Source organism: Peromyscus leucopus, chromosome 22 (assembly GCF_004664715.2).
Source record: "Peromyscus leucopus breed LL Stock chromosome 22, UCI_PerLeu_2.1, whole genome shotgun sequence".
NCBI classification, from domain to species: domain Eukaryota; kingdom Metazoa; phylum Chordata; class Mammalia; order Rodentia; family Cricetidae; genus Peromyscus; species Peromyscus leucopus.
In genome coordinates, this window is record NC_051081.1 from 306928 (window position 1) to 325869 (window position 18942).

The 18942-nt window shown below is 56.3% G+C and overlaps 1 protein-coding gene and 1 long non-coding RNA gene across 2 annotated transcripts; one reads left to right on the forward strand and one right to left on the reverse strand.

Moving 5' to 3' along the window:
• The first annotated feature begins 27 nt into the window (after window positions 1-27).
• LOC114684120 (mitotic spindle positioning) lies at window positions 28-9872 on the forward strand. The gene is made up of 5 exons (XM_028858591.2): window positions 28-137; window positions 4982-6687; window positions 7175-7305; window positions 8651-8689; window positions 9317-9872. Exons 2-5 carry the CDS (start codon window positions 5037-5039, stop codon window positions 9404-9406), a joined length of 1911 nt encoding a protein of 636 aa, XP_028714424.1. The 5' UTR covers window positions 28-137; window positions 4982-5036; the 3' UTR covers window positions 9407-9872.
• A 3898-nt stretch (window positions 9873-13770) lies between these two features.
• Window positions 13771-16723, reverse strand: LOC119086490. The gene is made up of 3 exons (XR_005089788.1): window positions 16637-16723; window positions 15245-15303; window positions 13771-14474 (listed from the first exon to the last, which is right to left on the reverse strand). It is a non-coding gene; the product is annotated as an uncharacterized LOC119086490 (long non-coding RNA).
• Window positions 16724-18942: the final 2219 nt, after the last annotated feature.

Here is an 18942-nt window from a genome sequence, read left to right on the forward strand (position 1 = left end):
CGGCCTCCCAGTGGTGGAGCCATAAAAAGCCAGGCCCAGCAGGACACAGGAGAACGCCTCTCCTCCGTGGCCACTGCACCCCTCAGGGTGAACCCCTCACTGTGGATCTTCCCCAGGACTCTGCGGCACCCGGACAGGTGAGGGGCAGCTGTGGGCAGCCACCCCGAGGGCTTCGGTCTTCCCATCCGCCACACCCATGTCCTTGGTCTGCGGGGTCGGGGATAGAGAGGTCCCTTGTAGACACTCCCAGCTCTGAGCTAGGGCCCCAGGCACAGTGGAGACCCCATTTCTTTCTGTGGTATTTGGGAAATTTTTCTCCTTTGGCCTCGGTTTCCCTGTCTGTATAGAAGAGCTGGCTGAGAGCCCTGTGTCCCCTAGAATACTGGGTATTCCAGGCTTGAGTAAAGTCTAACCCAAGCTGGCCTCAGACTCGCAGCAATCCTCCTGCTTCGGTTTCCTGAGTGCCGAGATGTCAGGTGTGTGGGTTCAAGCTGGGGCCCCTTTGAGACTCAGTTTCCCTGTGGAAGGTGGTTTGTGCCTAAGTTGTGGGGAGAGGGTTACTGCTTCAGATCCCACCTGACCTGTGGGATTGGGTGTGCCCCCCATTACAACGTCCACTTCTGCCAGATGGGGGTGAAGGGGTCCGAAGGGGCACCCCACACCCTGGCTTTGACCCTCTCCACAGTAGTGTGGTAAATGGGCTCTGTTACCCCGCCCACCAAGTCCCCTTGGAGTCACAGCTGGGACCACTGACTGGCAGGAAGAAAAGCCAGCCCTGAGGGTGGGGGCAGGTCGGGAATCCCAGCACTGTGTCCTCCGGTCCCTGCCAGAGCCCCTTGGACCCCGAGGGGGGGGTGCCTTGGCCATCGCCAGCTTCTCATTGGGACTGGGTGTAAGCCTCACCTGTGGCCAGTGCTCCTGAGCATTTATCTTATTTGTTTATTTTTGAGTTTTGGAGATAATGTCTCACTCTGTAGCCAAGACTGGCCTCAGACTAATAGCAATCCCACGGCCTCAGCCTCCTGAGTGAGAGCTGGGATGACAGGCCTGTTTCTCTGTACCGGGTTTCGCTGGGTATTTCAGAAGGCTTCATATTTCATGGGAACTTTTGTGTGACTATGACCTGGAGAATTCCCATTTCCTGGATGAGAAAACAAGGTTCAGAGGGTTGGGCTGGATCCAGCTCGACGCCCCGCTGACCCCTCCCAGAGAACAGCGACCCGAGACCTTCACCCTGAGTTTCACAATTCCAGCCACGGCGCATTGGAGGCTGGAAACAGCCACATGTGTCCTTCACTCTCGCCAGATCGGAGGGGGCGTCCACTGGAAGAGACGAACATTCAAAGGGGTCCCACAAGCCAGCCCAGGCTTGGGATTCAGTCTCCTCATTCCACGGGAGCAGCAGGCTTTTGTGCGGCCCTGGGCCGGGGTAGCCCTCCATCAGCAGGGCTGAGAAAGGTGGGGAGTGCCAGGCAGAGGCTCAGTTCCGGCTCTGTGGGGCCAAGGCCTGCAGCGGGCATGGTGCCCGCCCTTGTCGGCCTGAGTATCGTTTTTCTGTCTTCTCTGGACTTTGTTTCCCATGTCTGGGTGGGGACAGGAGGAGGGACACACCTGCTCCCGGGTGAGGCTTCTGTCCCCTTGGCAACATGTGGCCAGGGCGGAGCCCAGGGGGCCTCCCTGCAGAGGACAGAGCCTGGGGCTGGGAGGCAGCCTGGGCACCTGGAGCTGGCAGGTGAGGCTGGGGAAGCAGGGAGGCCGGAGTGGGGAGAGGGGAGGAGCTGTGTGCCGTGTGCCGACGCACAGAGCTGGCTCATCTACAGGGAGCCCCAGGGAAACCCCCCCCCAGTCTATACCTCACCACCCTTGGTCCTGGCTGGGGCCCATGTTGTCCTCCTGGATCTGAGAACATGCTGTCTCCCGCTAACCCAAACTAACTCCTGGGCCTATGCGGATAGGACTTTCATCTGCACCCCAAACGCCAGAACCCTGAACCCCAGGTCACTGAGAAAGAGACTAGAGCCACAGACACCCTCATAGCCAGAGTCTGTGAGACTCCATGGATTCAGGGCCTGATGTGAAGAAAATACAGGTAGCCATGGTCTGTCTCCTGCTCAGGCCCAGGCCGGTCTAGGTTATAGGATCAGAGGTCAGTCTTGGACTGGTTTCTCCAGAGCCAGCTCTCGGGCAACAAGAAGGGCCATAGCTGGCCCTGAGGGACAGGACAGAGGACTCCTAAGGACACCGTTCTACTGGGTGACCCACTGCCCCACCAAGGGGCCTTTGCCCTGTGGGTAGGAGGCCAGAGCCTGCAGGTGTGCCTGCAGGGACCATAAAGCCAGTTTCTATAGCGAGTCACAGTTCCAGGGTGCGGCCGGGTGGAGCGGGCTTCCTGGAAGAGGAGGTCAGAGTTGGGAAAGAACAGGCTTTGGAAAGGCCTCCATCATCTGTGTGTGCGAACTTCCAGCTTCACCTCTGTTCCCTCCGGGGCAGAGACAAAACTGACCCCCTTGTCCTCGTCCTCTGGGCCCTGAATAGAACATTGATGTGTGAGGTAATTGATGGACAAGGACTAACAACAGACCCCTGTGGGGAGCTGAAGGTCTTCAAGGGGCCCTTTGTCCCCACCAGGGCTTCTGCAGACTGGCCGCCAGCTCCCCTCTCCCCAGCTCTACGCACTGGCCCCTTAGGAGACCCTAACCCCTGCTGGATTTGGGATTTTTGTTGATCAGATCTACAGCCACTATGAATCAGCTATTGAGTGCTTACTGAATGCCAGGCACCGAGAGCCAAATTAGGTTTTGTTGTTGCTGCTGATATTGTTTTTGTTTTTTTGAGACAGGGTCTCTCTATGTAGCCCTGGCTGGCCTAGAACTCACAGAGATCCTCCAGCCTCTGTAGCCCAAGTGCTGGGGTTAAAGAAGCAGACCACTACACCCAGCTGAACTCAGATTTATAGCCCCTTGGCAAGGTTGTCCTACCAGCCCAGCCCATAACAGAAAGGGTTGAATCCCGACCCAGAGCTCACCCTCTGACCTGAATCACTGGGAAAGAATGAGGCCCCCACCCTAGGGAGGGATGACATCCCTTCTCTAGAGGTCATGTCTGTCTGTCCATGACGAGGGCCATAAAATACTGTGTACTCATGGGTCAGCGCACAAAGGTGGGTGCACAGCAGCTCTGGGCTAGAGGAGGGGAGACAGCACCCAGGGACAGCGGGGTCATTGACAGTCTATTTTATTTTATCTTATTTGTTTATTTAGTTATTTACTTACTTATTTTTGGTTTTACAAGACAGGGTTTCTCTGTGTAGCTTTATGCCTGTCCTGGATCTCACTCGGTAGCCCAGGCTGGCCTCGAACTCACAGAGATCCGCCTGCCTCTGCCTCCCGAGTGCTGGGATCAAAGGCGTGCGCCACCACCGCCCGGCAAGCCAGTCTTTATTAAATGCTTACTGTATGAACTAGAAATATCCACCCACACAGAATGGAATCACCCCATTCTCCGAGGCACTGTGAAGGAGAGCAGCACAGGGACTGCCCTCCACAGGAGGATTGCTAGGAGTACTAGAAAAGCCTGGCTAAGGACAGCGCTCCGGGGTAGAGCCCCGCCCAGAATCCCCAGTGAGGGCTGGGGGCGTGGTCAGGTGGAGCCCCGCCTAGAATCCCCAGTGAGGGGCTGGGGGCGTGGTCAGGATGGAGCTCCGCCCAGAATCCCCAGTGAGGGGCTGGGGGCGTGGTCAGGTGGGGCCCCGCCTAGAATCCCCAGTGAGGGGCTGGGGGCGTGGTCAGAGTGGAGCCCCGCCTAGGATCCCCCAGAGAGGGGCTGGGGGCGTGGTCAGGGTAGAGCTCCGCCTAGGATCCCCCAGAGAGGGCCTGGGGGCGTGGTCAGGGTGGAGCCCCGCCCAGAATCCCCAGTGAGGGGCTGGGGGCGTGGTCAGGGTGGAGCCCCGCCCAGAATCCCCCAGTGAGGGGCTGGGGGCGTGGTCAGGGTGGAGCCCCGCCTAGAATCCCCAGGGAGGGGCTGGGGCGCAGTTCACCTGTGCACACTGACTGAGCTTGGTGACCCTCTGGACTGAGCTCTGAGTGCAGCTGCCGACTCCAGGAGACTGAAGAAACAAAAGTGAGCAGGTGTGAGTGCCAGGGAAGGAGCTGGGGAAAGGTTGAAGCCCAGATACCAGGTCAGGGTGGTCTGCGGCTCTGAGCAGAGCCCAGGTCCGGGGACAAGGTCCAAGGCACTCCCAATTCTTCTTGGTTTTGTGGTGCTGAGGCAGGTGCTGTGGAGATGGTACCAGGTGCTCTTTGGGGCAGAGATCCCAGGTGTGTAAGTTGGGAAATGGACTTTGCCACATTCCCCGTGCCTCAGTTTCCCCACATGTCATCATCAGTCTCCAAGAACCAGAGCCCAACGGCTGTCTGTGAAGGTCAGGTGCAAAGACAGCAAGTAAGTTTCCATCTGGGAATGAGTGTGAGGGGTGAGGGATGTGCCCTAGAGAGGGAGAAGGTGGCCGTGGTGGGAAACCTGCGCAGTCTCAGAGGTGAGGCCGACCTTGATTCGGGTTGCTGAAGACAGGGTAAGGTCAGGCAGGATGGAGCAGCCGCTCAGCCCTCGGGATGTTTAGATGCGTGCGTGGCTGGAATCAGCAGGTAGCTGGGTGTGGTGGCACATGCCTATTAGCCCTGCAGTCGGGTGGCTGAGGCAGGAGGATTGTTACGAGTTCTGACACAGCCTGGGCTACAGAGTGAGGGCGTGTCCAGGAAGAAAGAGAGGGAATAAAGACATCAGGCAGGAGAATATAAATGTGTTGTATGAGGCACACATACTCAGGAATTCAGGTCCAGTTTGATCTAGGAGCTCAGAGATTTTGGGGCGATGCTGGGCTTGGGATTGCTTTCAAGACGCGTTGCCTGTCAGGGGTCTCCTGCAGCCCCTGAGGCTGTCCCTGTCCCCAGGTGGACTGACCTGGTGTCCCTCTCCTCCCAAGGTGAGCCTGGAGATCTCCAACCCGCAGAAGGGAGGTCACGCCCACACCCCTTGAGATGGATCGCGTGACCAGATACCCCCTCTTCAGCAACCCCCACTCGGCACGTGCCACCAGCTTGGTGCTGGACGAAAACACCAGCTACACCGTCGAGCTGGTGGGCGTCGGGCCCGAGGCCAGCTGGAGCCAGGATGACCTGCAGGCCTGGTCCGATGAGCACCAGGCCAGGCCAGACGTGAAGAGAACAAGTGTGAGCTCCACCAGACGAGTCTTCCGCAGCCAGCCGCCCCCGAGGTCGCTGTACCTGGAGGATGAGGATGAAGAGATGAAGGCATACTACCTGGACGAAACCAGCGCTGCCCTCTGCAGCCAGCCCAGGGACCTGAAGGCCGAGCGCTCGGCAGTCATCCACAGCCAGGCAATCAGGAAGGGCAGCACAGAGCCCAGGCCGGCTGGCCAGCCCCGGCCCACGTCCACTGAGGAGATCTTGGTGGACACAGAGCAAATTGATTTCCTGGCCGCTCGACAGCAATTCCTGAGTTTGGAGAAGGCGAACACGAACCCAGTCACTTGGAGTCCCACCGTCAGGGAGACCTTTGCGGGGGCCCCACCAGGGGTCAGCCAGGTCCCCAAAGCCTCCACCAGGCCCCGCCTAGCCAACGGCTACGTCATTCCTGTGACCACGTCACCAGTGAAGGAGGTGACTTTGGAGAAGACTGTCCGAGTTTCCCCAGCTGGGTCCATCCGTGCAGCCAATGACCCTGGCCACTGGACCCGAGCAGAGTCCCCTGAGACCCCCAAAGAGACGCCCATCGAAAGAGAGATCAGACTGGCCCAGGAACGCGAGGCAGAGCTGAGGGAGCAGAGGGGGCTTGGGCGGGCGGCCGGGCATCAAGACCTGGTCCAGATTCCCAGCAGGCCACTGCTCAGCAAGGTAAGCCTAACGGAGCCGCCAGCGCGCAGGGACCGGGGCCGCCCGTCCCTCTACGTGCAGAGGGACATGGTGCAGGAGACACAGCGCGAAGAAGACCATCGTCGGGAGGGTCTGCAGGTGGGCAGGGCGTCCACACCCGACTGGCTCTCCCAGGACCCTCAGCCTGGGCTCCAGAGAAGCCTGAGCTCCGACTGCATCCTCAGCCCAGACGCCCGAGCCACAGACCCACCTCCAGAGGCAAGAAAGGTCAACCGAATCCCACTGGATGCCTATCAGCCATATCTGGGCCCTGGGACTCCCAAACTAGAATTCTCAGCCTTTGGAGTATACAGCAAGCCAAATGGTGTCTCCACAGAGGACACCAAAGCCATGGCCTTCCAGAAGGCCACAGAGTCTCCAAAGCATGTCTCAGAATGCTCTAAAAGGTCTCCGAGCTCAAAACAAGAGCGCTCAAAGCCCCCTGAGAAGCCCCTGCGTGCCAATGTGGGTACCGTGCGATTAGAGAATTTCCGCCTGCGCCCTCTGCGGTTCGGCGTCCCAGATGTCCCCCAGAAGGCTGAGACCTCCCATAGCTGGGGCTGGGAGGTGGCCGGAGGCCCAGCGCTGAGGCTGCAGAAGTCCCAGTCTTCTGACCTGCTGGAAAGGGAGGTGGAGAGCGTCCTGCGGAGGGAGCGAGAGGTGGCCGAGGAGCGGAGGAACGCCTTCTTCCCAGAGGTGTTCTCCCCAGTGCAGGACCAGGATGAGCAAGACTCCCGGAGCTCCTCCAGGGCATCTGGTGAGCAGGGATTCGGGGGACGGCCATTCCGTCTGAGGTCTCGGGGTTGGAGGAGGTGGCTGGAGAGGCAGTGGCGAAGTTTCTCCCAGGAGGTAGATTTTGGAGAGAAAATGCCAACTTTGCTTTAGAGATTTTTTGAATGATGCTGTTGGGAACATAGGATTTTACTTTATGGTTTTGAGTGCTGTGATTGGGCCCATACAAGTTTGCAACTGTTTATCTTGATGGCTTGTTCCTCTGTGCTAATGACATGTTCTCCAGCTCACTACGTGGTATCTTTGGTCCACTGTTTATCTAAAATCTCTTCTGATTATTTCAGCCAGTCTGTCACAAAGAGTTAGTTGCCTGTCTGTCCGCCTGTCTGTCCGCCTGTCTGTCTGCCTGTCTCTGTGAGCATTCCACTCTTGCCCAGAGACCCCGAGTCTCTTGGCCTGGGTACCGACAACCAGACCACCCTCCCTGATGACATCTCCTCCGCCCGCCACAGGCATCACCGGCAGCTATTCGGTGTCGGAATCACCGTTATTCACCCCCATCCAGCTGCATTCTGGCCTGGTGTGGAAGGTGCAGGCGCCTGAGGATGGTGCTCCGGGACAGAAGACAAAAAGGGAGGCGTGGGTGAGTAGACGGCTGGAACTGCCCACCCCCCATGGGGTCGGGCCAGGGCAGCAGAGGGACTGCGTGCTTCTTCTAGACCCTGAGTCCCTAGTATGAGAGGACACACAAGCGGGACATTGTGCTTATTGTGGGGTCACCCTCAGGGTCAAAGGCCAAAAGTTGCTGAGGAAGAAAACAGATATTGACTAGTCATTATCACCATTTTTTGTTTGTTTGATTGTTTTTATTTTTTGAGACAGAATCTCACTCTGTAGCCCAGGCTGTCCTCAAACTCACAGAGCTCCACCTGCCTCTGCCTCCCGAGTGCTGGGATCATGTGGGAGGCATGAGCCACTACTGCCCAGCACCATTATTTTCATAAATCCTGTGTGTGTGTGTGTATGTGTGTTTGTGTGTGTTTGTGTGCGCGCGTGCGTGTGTGTGTGTGTGTTTGTGTGCGTGTGTGCGTGCGTGCGTGCGTGCGTGCGTGCGTGTGTGTGTGTGTGTGTGTGTGAACCCGAGTGCCGCTGTGCATGTGTGAAGATCACATGGCAACCTCCGGTTTGGTTCTCGCCTTCCTTCTTAGAGACCGCGTCTCTGCTGCTGTGTGGCCGGGCTCACTGGCCCACCACTTTTGGGAACTTTCCTGTCTCCACCTCCCACCCCCACAGAACAATAGACACTGTCCCTTTCAACTTCACGTGGATTGCCAGGGTTCGAACTCAGGTCCTCGCACTTTCAAGGCAGGCACCTCATCCACTAGGCCATCTTCCTGGCCCCGGCCATCATAGGATGTGCCACACCCTGCCGGCGGGCTCACAAAGCCAGCCCAGTGTCAAGTGCCCAGGCCGTGCCGGGAGGGACCACAGAGGAGACCGGCACACATCCCAGCCTACCCGCCTGGTCTCACAGCCCGACCCCCATGGCGAGTGGACACAGATGGCCCAGTGACCCAGACTCAAGTACAGACAAGTAGTGGCCCTACTGTTACCCCCAGTCTCCTCCGGACCATCGGCACGACGACGACACCCTTGAGTGTGTGGCCCTGCGGATGGAATGCTGTCTGTGTGCTGGGGGTAGGGCCTGTCACAGGCGGGGCCTGGTATGGACCTGCGGTCCTCACTGGGATACACTGAGACTACCCGTGGACACTGTTGGCCAGAGGCCGCAATGAGTGGAACAGTGTGTCAGGACGGCATGGTGGACGGCCTGGAGTTTGGTGACCCTGAGACTCTGGGAGAGCGCCATCAGCTGGGCATCTCCTCCCATCCCGCCTTAGCGGGTGATCCGGCCGTGTGAGGACTTTCAGGTGGGCACAGGGCCTGGACAGAAAGGGTGAACACTGATTCTTGTTCTTTCCACGCAGTATGCAGGTATCAACCCTTCAGACAGCGTCAACTCAGAGGTGAGTGAGCTCCAGAGGGAAAGGGCTCCGTCTGTCTCTTCCTGTCAATACCTCGACCACAGCACTGGTCACTGAGGGCCTTTCTTCTGGATATGGGACTGCACTGGGTATCTGCTCTGTTGGTAGAGTCTTCCTGGGGTAGATTGTGCTGTCATCTGCTTGTGATGCCTGCTATGGGCACAGATTATGGCAAAAAGGTCTGTGTGAGGCTTTCTTTTTTCCCCAAAAGACAATGATTTCAACAGGTAGAGCCATAAATAAGAACTTTATTATTATTATTATTATTATTATTATTATTATCATCAACAGTCTCACTGTGTAGCCCTGGCCTGGAACTTGTTATGTAAATTAAGCTGGCCTAAAACTCACAATCTTCCTGCCTCAGCCTCTAGAATGCTGAGACTATAGATGTGACCTTTCTGGGCTGAGGCGGGGCCTGGTCTCCTTGCTGTGGAGCTCAACAGAAGTCAGCAGGTTCCTAGGTCCTGTTGTTGGAAGGAGAGATTGTGAAAGGAGGGGAGGGTCCTCACTTCAGCTCTGTGCCAGACCCTCCTGCACATCGGCAATGGGGAGGCAGTCGGGGGTGGTCCGTATGTCCGTGGGGACTCCACACCTGTTCATGCGCAGGTCCTGGGAGCCACGCGGGTAACGAGGCACAAGAACGTCTTGGCGGAACGCTGGGAGGCACGCATCTACGCCAGCGAGGACGAAGACTGAAGCTGGAAATGAAGGACCTCCATCCCCTCCACCCACCCCAGCCCTGTGGAGGCTGCCGGACCTGCCCAAACCTCTGCCGTCAGTCCCAAACTAGCCCCCCTCATTTCCAGGTGGCCTGGAAATGGGTTCTGTTTTCCCGGGGTGGGGAGTATTTTCTGCTTGGGGATGGTTCTCAGCTGGGGCTGAAATGATAATTCTGCCAGGTCTCTGTGTATCTAAGACGTTGCCAAATGCTCTGGGATCCAAGGAGGGGATTAGGCTGCCCACCACAGGATGTAATGTCCTGGGAGCTGTGGGTCCAGGGATCCCCCTTATGCCCCTCAGCCCCTCTGCAGGGGGCACCAGTGGGTGCAGAGCCCAGATCTGTCACCTGTCAGAAAGAGGGCTCTCTAGGGACCGGCCACTCCAGCCTTGCCAACCCCAGATGTGTCCATGTTGCTATGAAATAAACTTGCCATGAGCTGCCTGTCTGGAGTGGAGAATGTGCCACCAGCAGCCACTGTCCTCCCTCCTGGTGACATCAGCCCTGTCCCCCCAGACATGAATTCCGGCTGGGCTGAGGTCCTGGGAGGCTACTGTCACGACGGTGACAGGGACCTTGAACAGAGAAGAAAGGGCTTGAGTGAGATGATGGGGTGGACATGGACATCTGCAAAACATGGGGCGCTGTACTAGTCGGGGTTCCCTAGAGTAACAGACCTCACAGAATGCACAGACATATGTATGCACACATGGGATTTATTAGAATGACTTACAGGCTGCGGTCCGGCTAATCCAACAAAGGCTGTGAACAGAAGGTCCAGGAATCCAGCAGTTGCTCAGTCCACGAGGCTGGGTGTCTCAGCTGGTCTTCAGCATACACTGGAATCCCCAAGTAGACTCTAATTCCAGTGAAGGAATGGATGTGTCAGCAAGACAGGGCAGGCAGGCCAAGGGCGAGAGCGTCCTTCTGCCGTGTCCTTATATGGGCTTCCAGCAGGAGGTGTGGCTCAGAGTAAAGGTGTGCCTACTTCAAAGGTCAACCAGAATGGATTCACCCAGTTCAAACCAAGCCAAAAAAACCTCCATTTCTGGACTATAGTTCATTTCAGATGTAGTCAAGTTGACAGCCAAGAACAGCCATGACAGGCGCCTCGGCCAAGCACCCTCTGCCGTGGACAACCTGTGCGACTGTCCCAGGTGGCCCTAAGAGAAACCACAGATGAACACTAAGGCCGGGTGCTCCCCAAGGCCTGCTGGGAGCAGCTGGAGACAGTTCAACTCTGCCAGTCCCTCTGGGTCCCGAGCCCTGCTGCTGGTAGCTGTCCACGGCAGACATTTGAAGATCTGTATCTCTAAGGTTCCCACATGAGGTGCATGGCAGATGTGGGCTGAGACTGGAGTGGGGGTGGGGGGAGGCTGGGAGTCGGGTGAGTGACAGGGTACAACATCTGAGCAGAGGTGAACCCGAGGGAGCAGGTCAGCCTCTTCCCTCAGGAGCAGTGTGGGGAGGTCCTGTATCCCTTGGCTTGTGGCCCCTTCTCCAGATTTCACAGCATGGTGTCTCCCTGTCTCTTTGCCTCTGACCATCACGCCTCCCTCTGGGGACCCTGTGGTGATACTGCACTGAGGATGATCCAGGATGATCCCACCATCAGGGTCTTCAATTTGAGCCCGTCTGCAGGGTCCCGTCTACCAACCACAGAAGGTGACAGGACCCCAGCACCCGGGACTTCTGTGGTGGGAGTCTCTGGAGCCGTCGGTAGGGTGTCTGGACACCCCCCTTTCCATCAAACAACAGCCACTTTCACTTAGACTCCCTGAGATGGGCTGGGGGGTGGGTAAAGGTCTCACCACACACGTGTGGATGCCCAGATCTGTGTAAATGCCAGGCACGCACGGCGACTCACCTGTCATCCTAACACAAAGGAGCCGGGCCAGCTAGACTAATCAGGTCTGTGAACTTTGGGTTCAAGTGAGGGACTGTGTGTCTGTATACAAGGTGAAGAGCCACCGAGGAAGACAACCTGGCTTCTGTCTCTAGCTTCCTCATGCACATGCACCTGCACACACACGTGTGCTCCCACACGCATGAGAGATGCACATACACTCAGGTGCACACATAAAAAGAGAAAAACCCCATCTGGGATTAGTGCGCACGTTGTCCCCGCACAGGGCACGTAGCCAAGGCTGTGGTGTCGGCTCCACGTGTGGCCGGCGTGTCCTGAAAAGCATCAGATGACTTTTTACAGACGCTCTCTCTCCACGTGCCACAGCGAGATCTGCCCAGCACTCCAGGGCTCAGCAGCAGGCCCTAGAAGCCTTAGGGGCACAGAGGCTCCTGAGTGCCACTTCCGGTCTGGAGCCGTCGCAAACCTGGCACAGGCCACAGCTTCATCCCCCTCGGCAACCGCAGGGCACACAGGACTGGGCCGCCCGCCACCTTACAGCCCGGGGGAGATTGTGTCCCCTGCCTGTGTCCTCTCCCTCTGCCTCTCCGTCTCTCACCTCAGTCTGTCTCTCCCAATTCTGTGCTCTCTGTCTCCACTTTGATCTCCACCGCAGCCCCCAGACATTATCTTCCTCCCCTCCTGCCCCCTGTGGCTCGGGCCTGAAGCTGCCTCCATCTAGGGTGGCCCAGGGCCTTGGGGGCAGGGTCAGTGTCAGCACGTGCCTGGCCCACGGCCCCCACACTGCCACCCACACCTGACTGAAGCCCTCCTCCCAGGTTTCTCCCTGCAGGGCCACCACGACCCAGTCACTCTGACAAGGTCAAGCACAAACATGTCTCCTCAGAGCTGGAGCATTTTCTCTCCTCCAATTATGAGCAAAGCCCATGTGACGCCATGTCATATCTACTAATTCTGGAACAATCCACCGATGCTAAAAGGAAACCCCAGCCCATGAGCATCAACCTTGATGAGTGCCCCAAGTGTATAGTTTGCCTTCTGTACCAGGCTTTTTCTTTTGGGCCACCAACCAGGTCACGAATCATGACATGGAGACTCATTATTAGTGATGAACGCTCGGCCTACCTTAGGCACATTTCTGGCTAGCTCTTATAGCTTAAATTAACCTGTTTCTCTTCATCTTCTTTTGCCTCGGGGCTTCTTACCTTTCATTCTGTGTGTCCTACTCTGTGCCTGCGGGCTGGCGGCTGCCTGGCTGGCCGTGGGCATCTCCTCTGTTTTGTAGCTGGTTATTTTTACTCTTTGGGGGCCTGCCACCCAGCTCCCAAATAAATACACAGGGTCTCATTCTTACTTAAGAATGCCTGGCCTTAGCTTGGCTTGTTTCTATCCAGCTTTTCTAACTTAAATTAAATTAACTCATTTTTCTTCTTCTATGTTTTGCCTTTGGGCTTTTTACCTCTCTTTATTCTATATATCTTTCTTCCCTTCTTACTCTGTGACTGGCTGTGTGGCTGGGTGGCTGAGTGGCTGAGTGGCTGTGGTGGCTGGGTGGCTGGGTGGCTGGGTGGCTGGGTGGCTGTGTGGCTGGGTGGCTGTGTGGCTGGGTGGCTGGGTGGCTGAGTGGCTGGGTGGCTGAGTGACTGGGTGGCTGGGTGGCTGGGTGGCTGTGTGGCTGGGTGGCTGGCCCCTGGTGTCCTCCTCTCCTCCTTTTCTCACTCTCCCTCTTCTCCGGAGCCCAGATTTCTCCTCGTGTTTATTCTCTGCCTGCCAGCCCTGCTCATCCTTTCTCCTGCCTTGCTATTGGCCGTTCAGCTCTGTATTAGATCATCAGGTGTTTTAGACAGGCACAGTAACACAGCTTCACAGAGTCAAACAGATGCAACAGAAAAGAATGCAGCACATCTCTGCATCATTAAACAAATGTTCCACATCGAAAAACAAATGTAACACATCTTAATATTCCACAACACTCTCTCCCTCCTTCTCCTCTCTGTCTCTTTGGTTGGTTTGTTTTTGTTATTGTTGTTGTTTCGAGACAGGGTTTCTCCGAGTAGTTTTGGTTCCTGTCCTGGAACTCACTCTGTAGCCCAGGCTGGCCTTGAACTCACAGAGATCCGCCTGCCTCTGCCTCCCGAGTGCTGGGGTTAAAGGCATCGCCACCACCTCCACGCCAGCATAAACAAATGTAACACACCTCTACACAGTTAAAGTAATATTCTAGGACATAAACAAATGTAACATCTTTGCCTAGTTAAAATAACATTGCACCACAGCCTTAGGTGAAACCCTGGCTGTGTGAAGTATGTCCCAAGTGGGCTCAGGAGGTCAGAGAGGTTGTGAAATTCCCTCAGGGTCACAGAGCCCATCAGTGGCTGGACCAGACGCGTGAGGACTTACGTTGGTTGTGGGAACAAACAGCCAAAGGTCTTTTGAAAGAAAAAGACGACACAACCAAGACAACTCAAAACTGGCTTTGGCGGAACCAGGATTTACTGGTTCTTGTGACCAAAAAGTTACAGTAAGCTCGGCTTCAGGCTGAGCTGGATACGGCCCTCCCACTTCCTGTCCCCGATCTGCGAGCGCGGGCCAAGGCCAGGACAAAGCGCCAACCCTGCCACCCAGAACTGACTGCTTCCTCCCAGACTCAGTTTCCTTCTCTGCGAGGAGCGGTGACTGCGCTCCACCCTCGGGGTGTGTTGGGGAGGGGGGTGACCCTGCACCGCGCACCCAGTCGGCGCAGAATTAATGCGGGGCCCCTGGGGTAGGGAAGTCCAGGACCTCCGGGTTCGCAGCAGCGTTTGCACACGGCCACTAGAGGGAGGCAGAGCACCAGCAGCGGCCCGGCCGTCGGGGAGGGGGAGCCCGGAGCAGCCCCGGGCTGCACGGACGCCTCCGCAGTGCTGACGAGGGAGTGCGTGCGTGCGTGCGTGCGTGCGTGCCTGCGTGCCTGCGTGCAGGGTGTGCACGGAGATGTCTTTGGGTCGGTTGAGTTCTATGTGCGCGGCGGATCGACGTGGCGGTCAGAGGATACTTCTGTGGAGTGTGCCTTCTGCCTCTGCCCTGACGCGGGTCCTCCGGGTGGGACTCAGGTCGGGCTTGCGCAGCAGGATCCACGCCTGCTCCGCCCCGCGCCAGCCTGATTTTTGTTGTTCTTAAATTTTAGTTTTCTTCTCGTCCTGTGGGGAATTGAAGCCAGAGCAGCCAGTGCTGGGAACTGCCGAGCCATCTCCCCTGACCCGTTTTTCCGTTTTGTTTTGTTTTGTTTCGGGGGAGGGGGGTGAGACAGGGTTTCCCTGTGCAGCCCTGGCTGCCCTGGATCTCACTCTGTAGCCCAGGCTGGCCTGGAACTCACAGAGATCCTCCTGCCTCTGTCTCCCGAGTGCTGGGGTTAAAGGCGCGCGCCACCAGGCCCAGCAACAGTTAAAAAAAAAGTCAGATGCAGTGGCATACATCTCTAAAGCCAACACAGAGGCTGAGGTAGGATTGCAGTGAATTCAAGACTAGCCTCAGCTACAGCTACACAGTGAAAACTTGCCTCAATACACACACACGCACGCACGCACACACACACACGCGCGCGCGCGCGCGCACGCACACGCACGCACACACACCACACACACACACACACACACACACACACACACACACACACGCACACGCACGCATGTGCGCATGCGCACACACGCACACGCACAGGCGCACACACTGCATTAATGCCTTAGCTGGGTGAGCTCAGCTCTCCCCTGCCATGCAGGAGGCCCTAGCCTCCATCCCCCACACCACACAAACCAGACTGTCACCACAGCCCTTGGGAGGTGGAGGAGGCCTGAGGATAAGCAATCCAAGGTCATCCACAGCACGAATAGCTAAATCCCCAACCCCAGTTTTAAAGTCTCTCAACAACTACCCCAAAGACAGCCAATTACAGTCTAACTCCATGGTTTACCTGCATGAGTTTCCTGCAACAAAGGGACCCAAAAAAAACGAACACCAGAGACCTCGGAGCTGGAGGAGTGCCGTTCAGCAATGGGACAGAAGGTCATCAGGACGGACACACAGACACACCGGTGGTCAGGATTCAGAGGAGACAGAGAGAGCTGAGGTCTAAGAGAGGGCAGGTCTTCATCATGCCCACCATCCCCCACCATCCTCATCATCCTCCTCCATCCCTCACCATCCCTCACCATCCTCACCATCCTCCACCATCCTCCACCATCCCCACCATCCCCACCATCCCCCACCATCCCCACCATCCTCCACAATCCTCCACCATCCCCACCATCCCCACCATCCTCCACAATCCTCCACCATCCCCCACCATCCCCACCATCCCCACCATCCTCCACCATCCCCACCATCCTCACCATCCTCCACCATCCCCCTCCCCACCATCCTCCACCATCCCCCCTCCCCACCATCCCCCACCATCCCCACCATCCCCACCATCCCCACCATCCTCCACCATCCTCCACCATCCCCACCATCCTCCACCATCCTCCACCATCCTCACCATCCTCCACCATCCTCCACCATCCTCCACCATCCCCACCATCCCTCACCATCCCCACCATCCCCACCATCCTCCACCATCCCCACCATCCCCCACCATCCCCACCATCCCCACCATCCCCACCATCCTCCACCATCCCCCACCATCCTCCACCATCCCCACCATCCTCCATCATCCTCCACCATCCCCACCATCCCCCACCATCCTCCACCATCCTCCACCATCCCCACCATCCTCCACCATCCCCACCATCCTCCACCATCCCCACCATCCTCCACCATCCCCACCATCCTCCACCATCCCCACCATCTCCATCATCCTCCACCATCCCCACCATCCCCACCATCCTCCACCATCCCCACCATCCTCCACCATCCCCACCATCCTCCACCATCCTCCACCATCCCACCATCCTCCACCATCCCCACCATCCCCACCATCCTCCACCATCCCCACCATCCCCACCATCCCCACCATCCCCACCATCCCCCCATCCCCACCATCCCCCACCATCCTCCACCATCCCCCACCATCCTCCACCATCCCCATCATCCCCACCATCCCCCACCATCCTCCACCATCCCCCACCATCCCCACCATCCTCCACCATCCCCCACCATCCTCCACCATCCCCACCATCCCCACTCCCCACCATCCCCCCCTCACCATCCCCATCATCCTCCACCATTCCCATCATCCTCCACATCCCCACCATCCTCCACCATCCCCCACCATCCCCACCATCCTCCACCATCCCCCACCATCCTCACCATCCCCATCATCCTCCACCATCCCCATCATCCTCCACCATCCCCCACCATCTCTCACCATCCTCCACCATCCACCGTCCCTGAGAGCTGAGTTTTATATCTTGATATTCAGGCAACAGGAAGTGGTCTGAGACACTGGGCATGGCTTGAGCATATATGAGATCTCAAAGCCACCCCCACAGTGACACACTTCCTCCAACAAGGCCACAGCTCCTAATAGTGCCACTCTCTATGAGCTTGTGGGGGCCAGTTACATTCAGACCACCTCAGGGATCACCACTTCTGAGGCACAGGCTTTCTGTGGAGTGATGGAAAATCCCAAACAAAAAGAAGCCATGGCTACATCAGCCTGTGGACATTGGTGGGTGGGAGTGCCCTTTGCTCTGGATCATCCACAGCTTTTATTTTGAGACAGAGTTACACAGAAATTAGAACAGGCTTTAAACTAACTCTGTAGCCCAGGATAGCCCTTCTGAGGCTGCTGAGTGACAGGCATGAGCCTCTGTCCCTGTCTTTCTGAGGATAGTCACACCACTGATTTCTCAGTGGTTTCTGTATACTCCGTACCTGAGTTTTGTTGATCATGCTCTGCCAAGAGCCTTCCGCCCGAGTGCTGTTTGCAACTTGTTTAAAATAAAATAGTAAATGTTTTAATTAGAAATAAATTGCATACGCAAAGGCTGAGTGCCTGAGTCATCTGTGGGAACTGGCCACCAACCACAGTATCAACTTCTCCACATGGATGACAAAGACAATTCTGAGGCATCCACCGAGGAAGAGGCAACGGTTGCCAGATGCCCTGTGACACAGCAGCATCCGAGCCAAAATTAGACCCCTGCTCTCGGACGATTGCTCTTGGCTCAGTGACCACATGGTCAGGATGATTCTGGAAGGTTCAGCCCCTGGGCCATATTTGGACCTTTCTGAGGAAGTCTACTGGTCTGGCATGAAACCCATAATTGCAAGTCCCCAAATCCCCTTTCCTGCCCGGAAGCTGCCATCTGTGTGCTGACCATTCCGGCTTGCAGCCTCACCAAGCCGGTGGCTTGCAACAGAGCGTGGAAAAAGGCTCTTTGTAGCAGGAATCTTAGCAATTCTTATTAATAAAATCAAACCCGGGCCAGTTATTGGGGTGAAATGCTGGATGGTCAGAGAGACAGAACAAGCCACAGCTAACCTCACCTGGCCAACTTCTCGGCTGGTCCTGTTTCCTCAGACTGAAAGCCTCTGTGTCCTCATATCCGATTGGTTCTCAGCTGAACTGTGCTGCTCAAAACCTAAAAGCTTAACCAGGAAAATGCTTAACCAGGAAAATGCTTAACCAGGCCAAATGCTTCTAGTTCCTGGTCCTCACGCCTTATATACCTTTCTGCTTTCTACTATCACTCCCTGGGATTAAAGGCGTGAGTCACCATGCCTGGCTGTTTCCAATGTGGCCTTGAACTCACAGAGATCCAGAGGGATTTCTGCCTCTGGAGTGCTAGGATTAAAGGCGTGAGTGCCACCATTTTCTAGCCTTTGTATCTAGTGGCTGTTCTGTTCTCTGACCCCAGATAAGTTTATTAGGGTGCACAATATTTTGGGGAACACAATACCACCACAGTTCTTTCCCTACCCCCAGCTGTGTGACATCCTTGGCTCAGGGACCCTCCCCTGCCCCCATCATCCCAGGTAATTTCTGAGCAGTTGGTGGTAAATGGTCTGGCAGGAACTGCCCACACCGGGAGGTCAGAGCCTGGCTAAGCTGGGTTTCAGCACTGTGTCCTTCAAGCTGGGCGTGGCAGGTGCATAGCCCTCCAGTACTCAGGAGGCTGAGGCAGGAGGACTGTCATGAGTTCAAGGCCAGCCTGTAGTACATTACTTCCAGTCTCAAGAAAGAAAGAGACAAAGTGTGTGTTATTCTCAGCACTCAGGAGGCAGAGGCAGGCGGATCTCTGTGAGTTTGAGGCCAGCCTGGGCTACAAGTGAGTTCCAGGAAAGGCACAAAGCTACACAGAGAAACCCTGTCTCGAAAAAAACATAAACAAACAAATAAATAACAATACAAATAAAAATAAATTGAAGGCCAGGGGCTGGAGAGATGGCTCATGGGATAAGAACAACTGACGGCTCTTCCAGAGGACTCCTTAGATTCCCAGCACCCACAGGCAGTTCACAACTGTTTGTAACTCCAGTTCCAGGGACTCCAACACCTTCTTCTGGCCCTCACAGACACCAGGCGTGCACATGGTACACGACCACACATGCAGGAAAACACCCCTGATGAATAAAAATAAATAAATAAAAATGAAAATAAATAAATAGACGCAATCCTTTAAAAAAGATGGAAAAAGTGAAATGAAGTTAGACTTTCAGTTTCTTTGT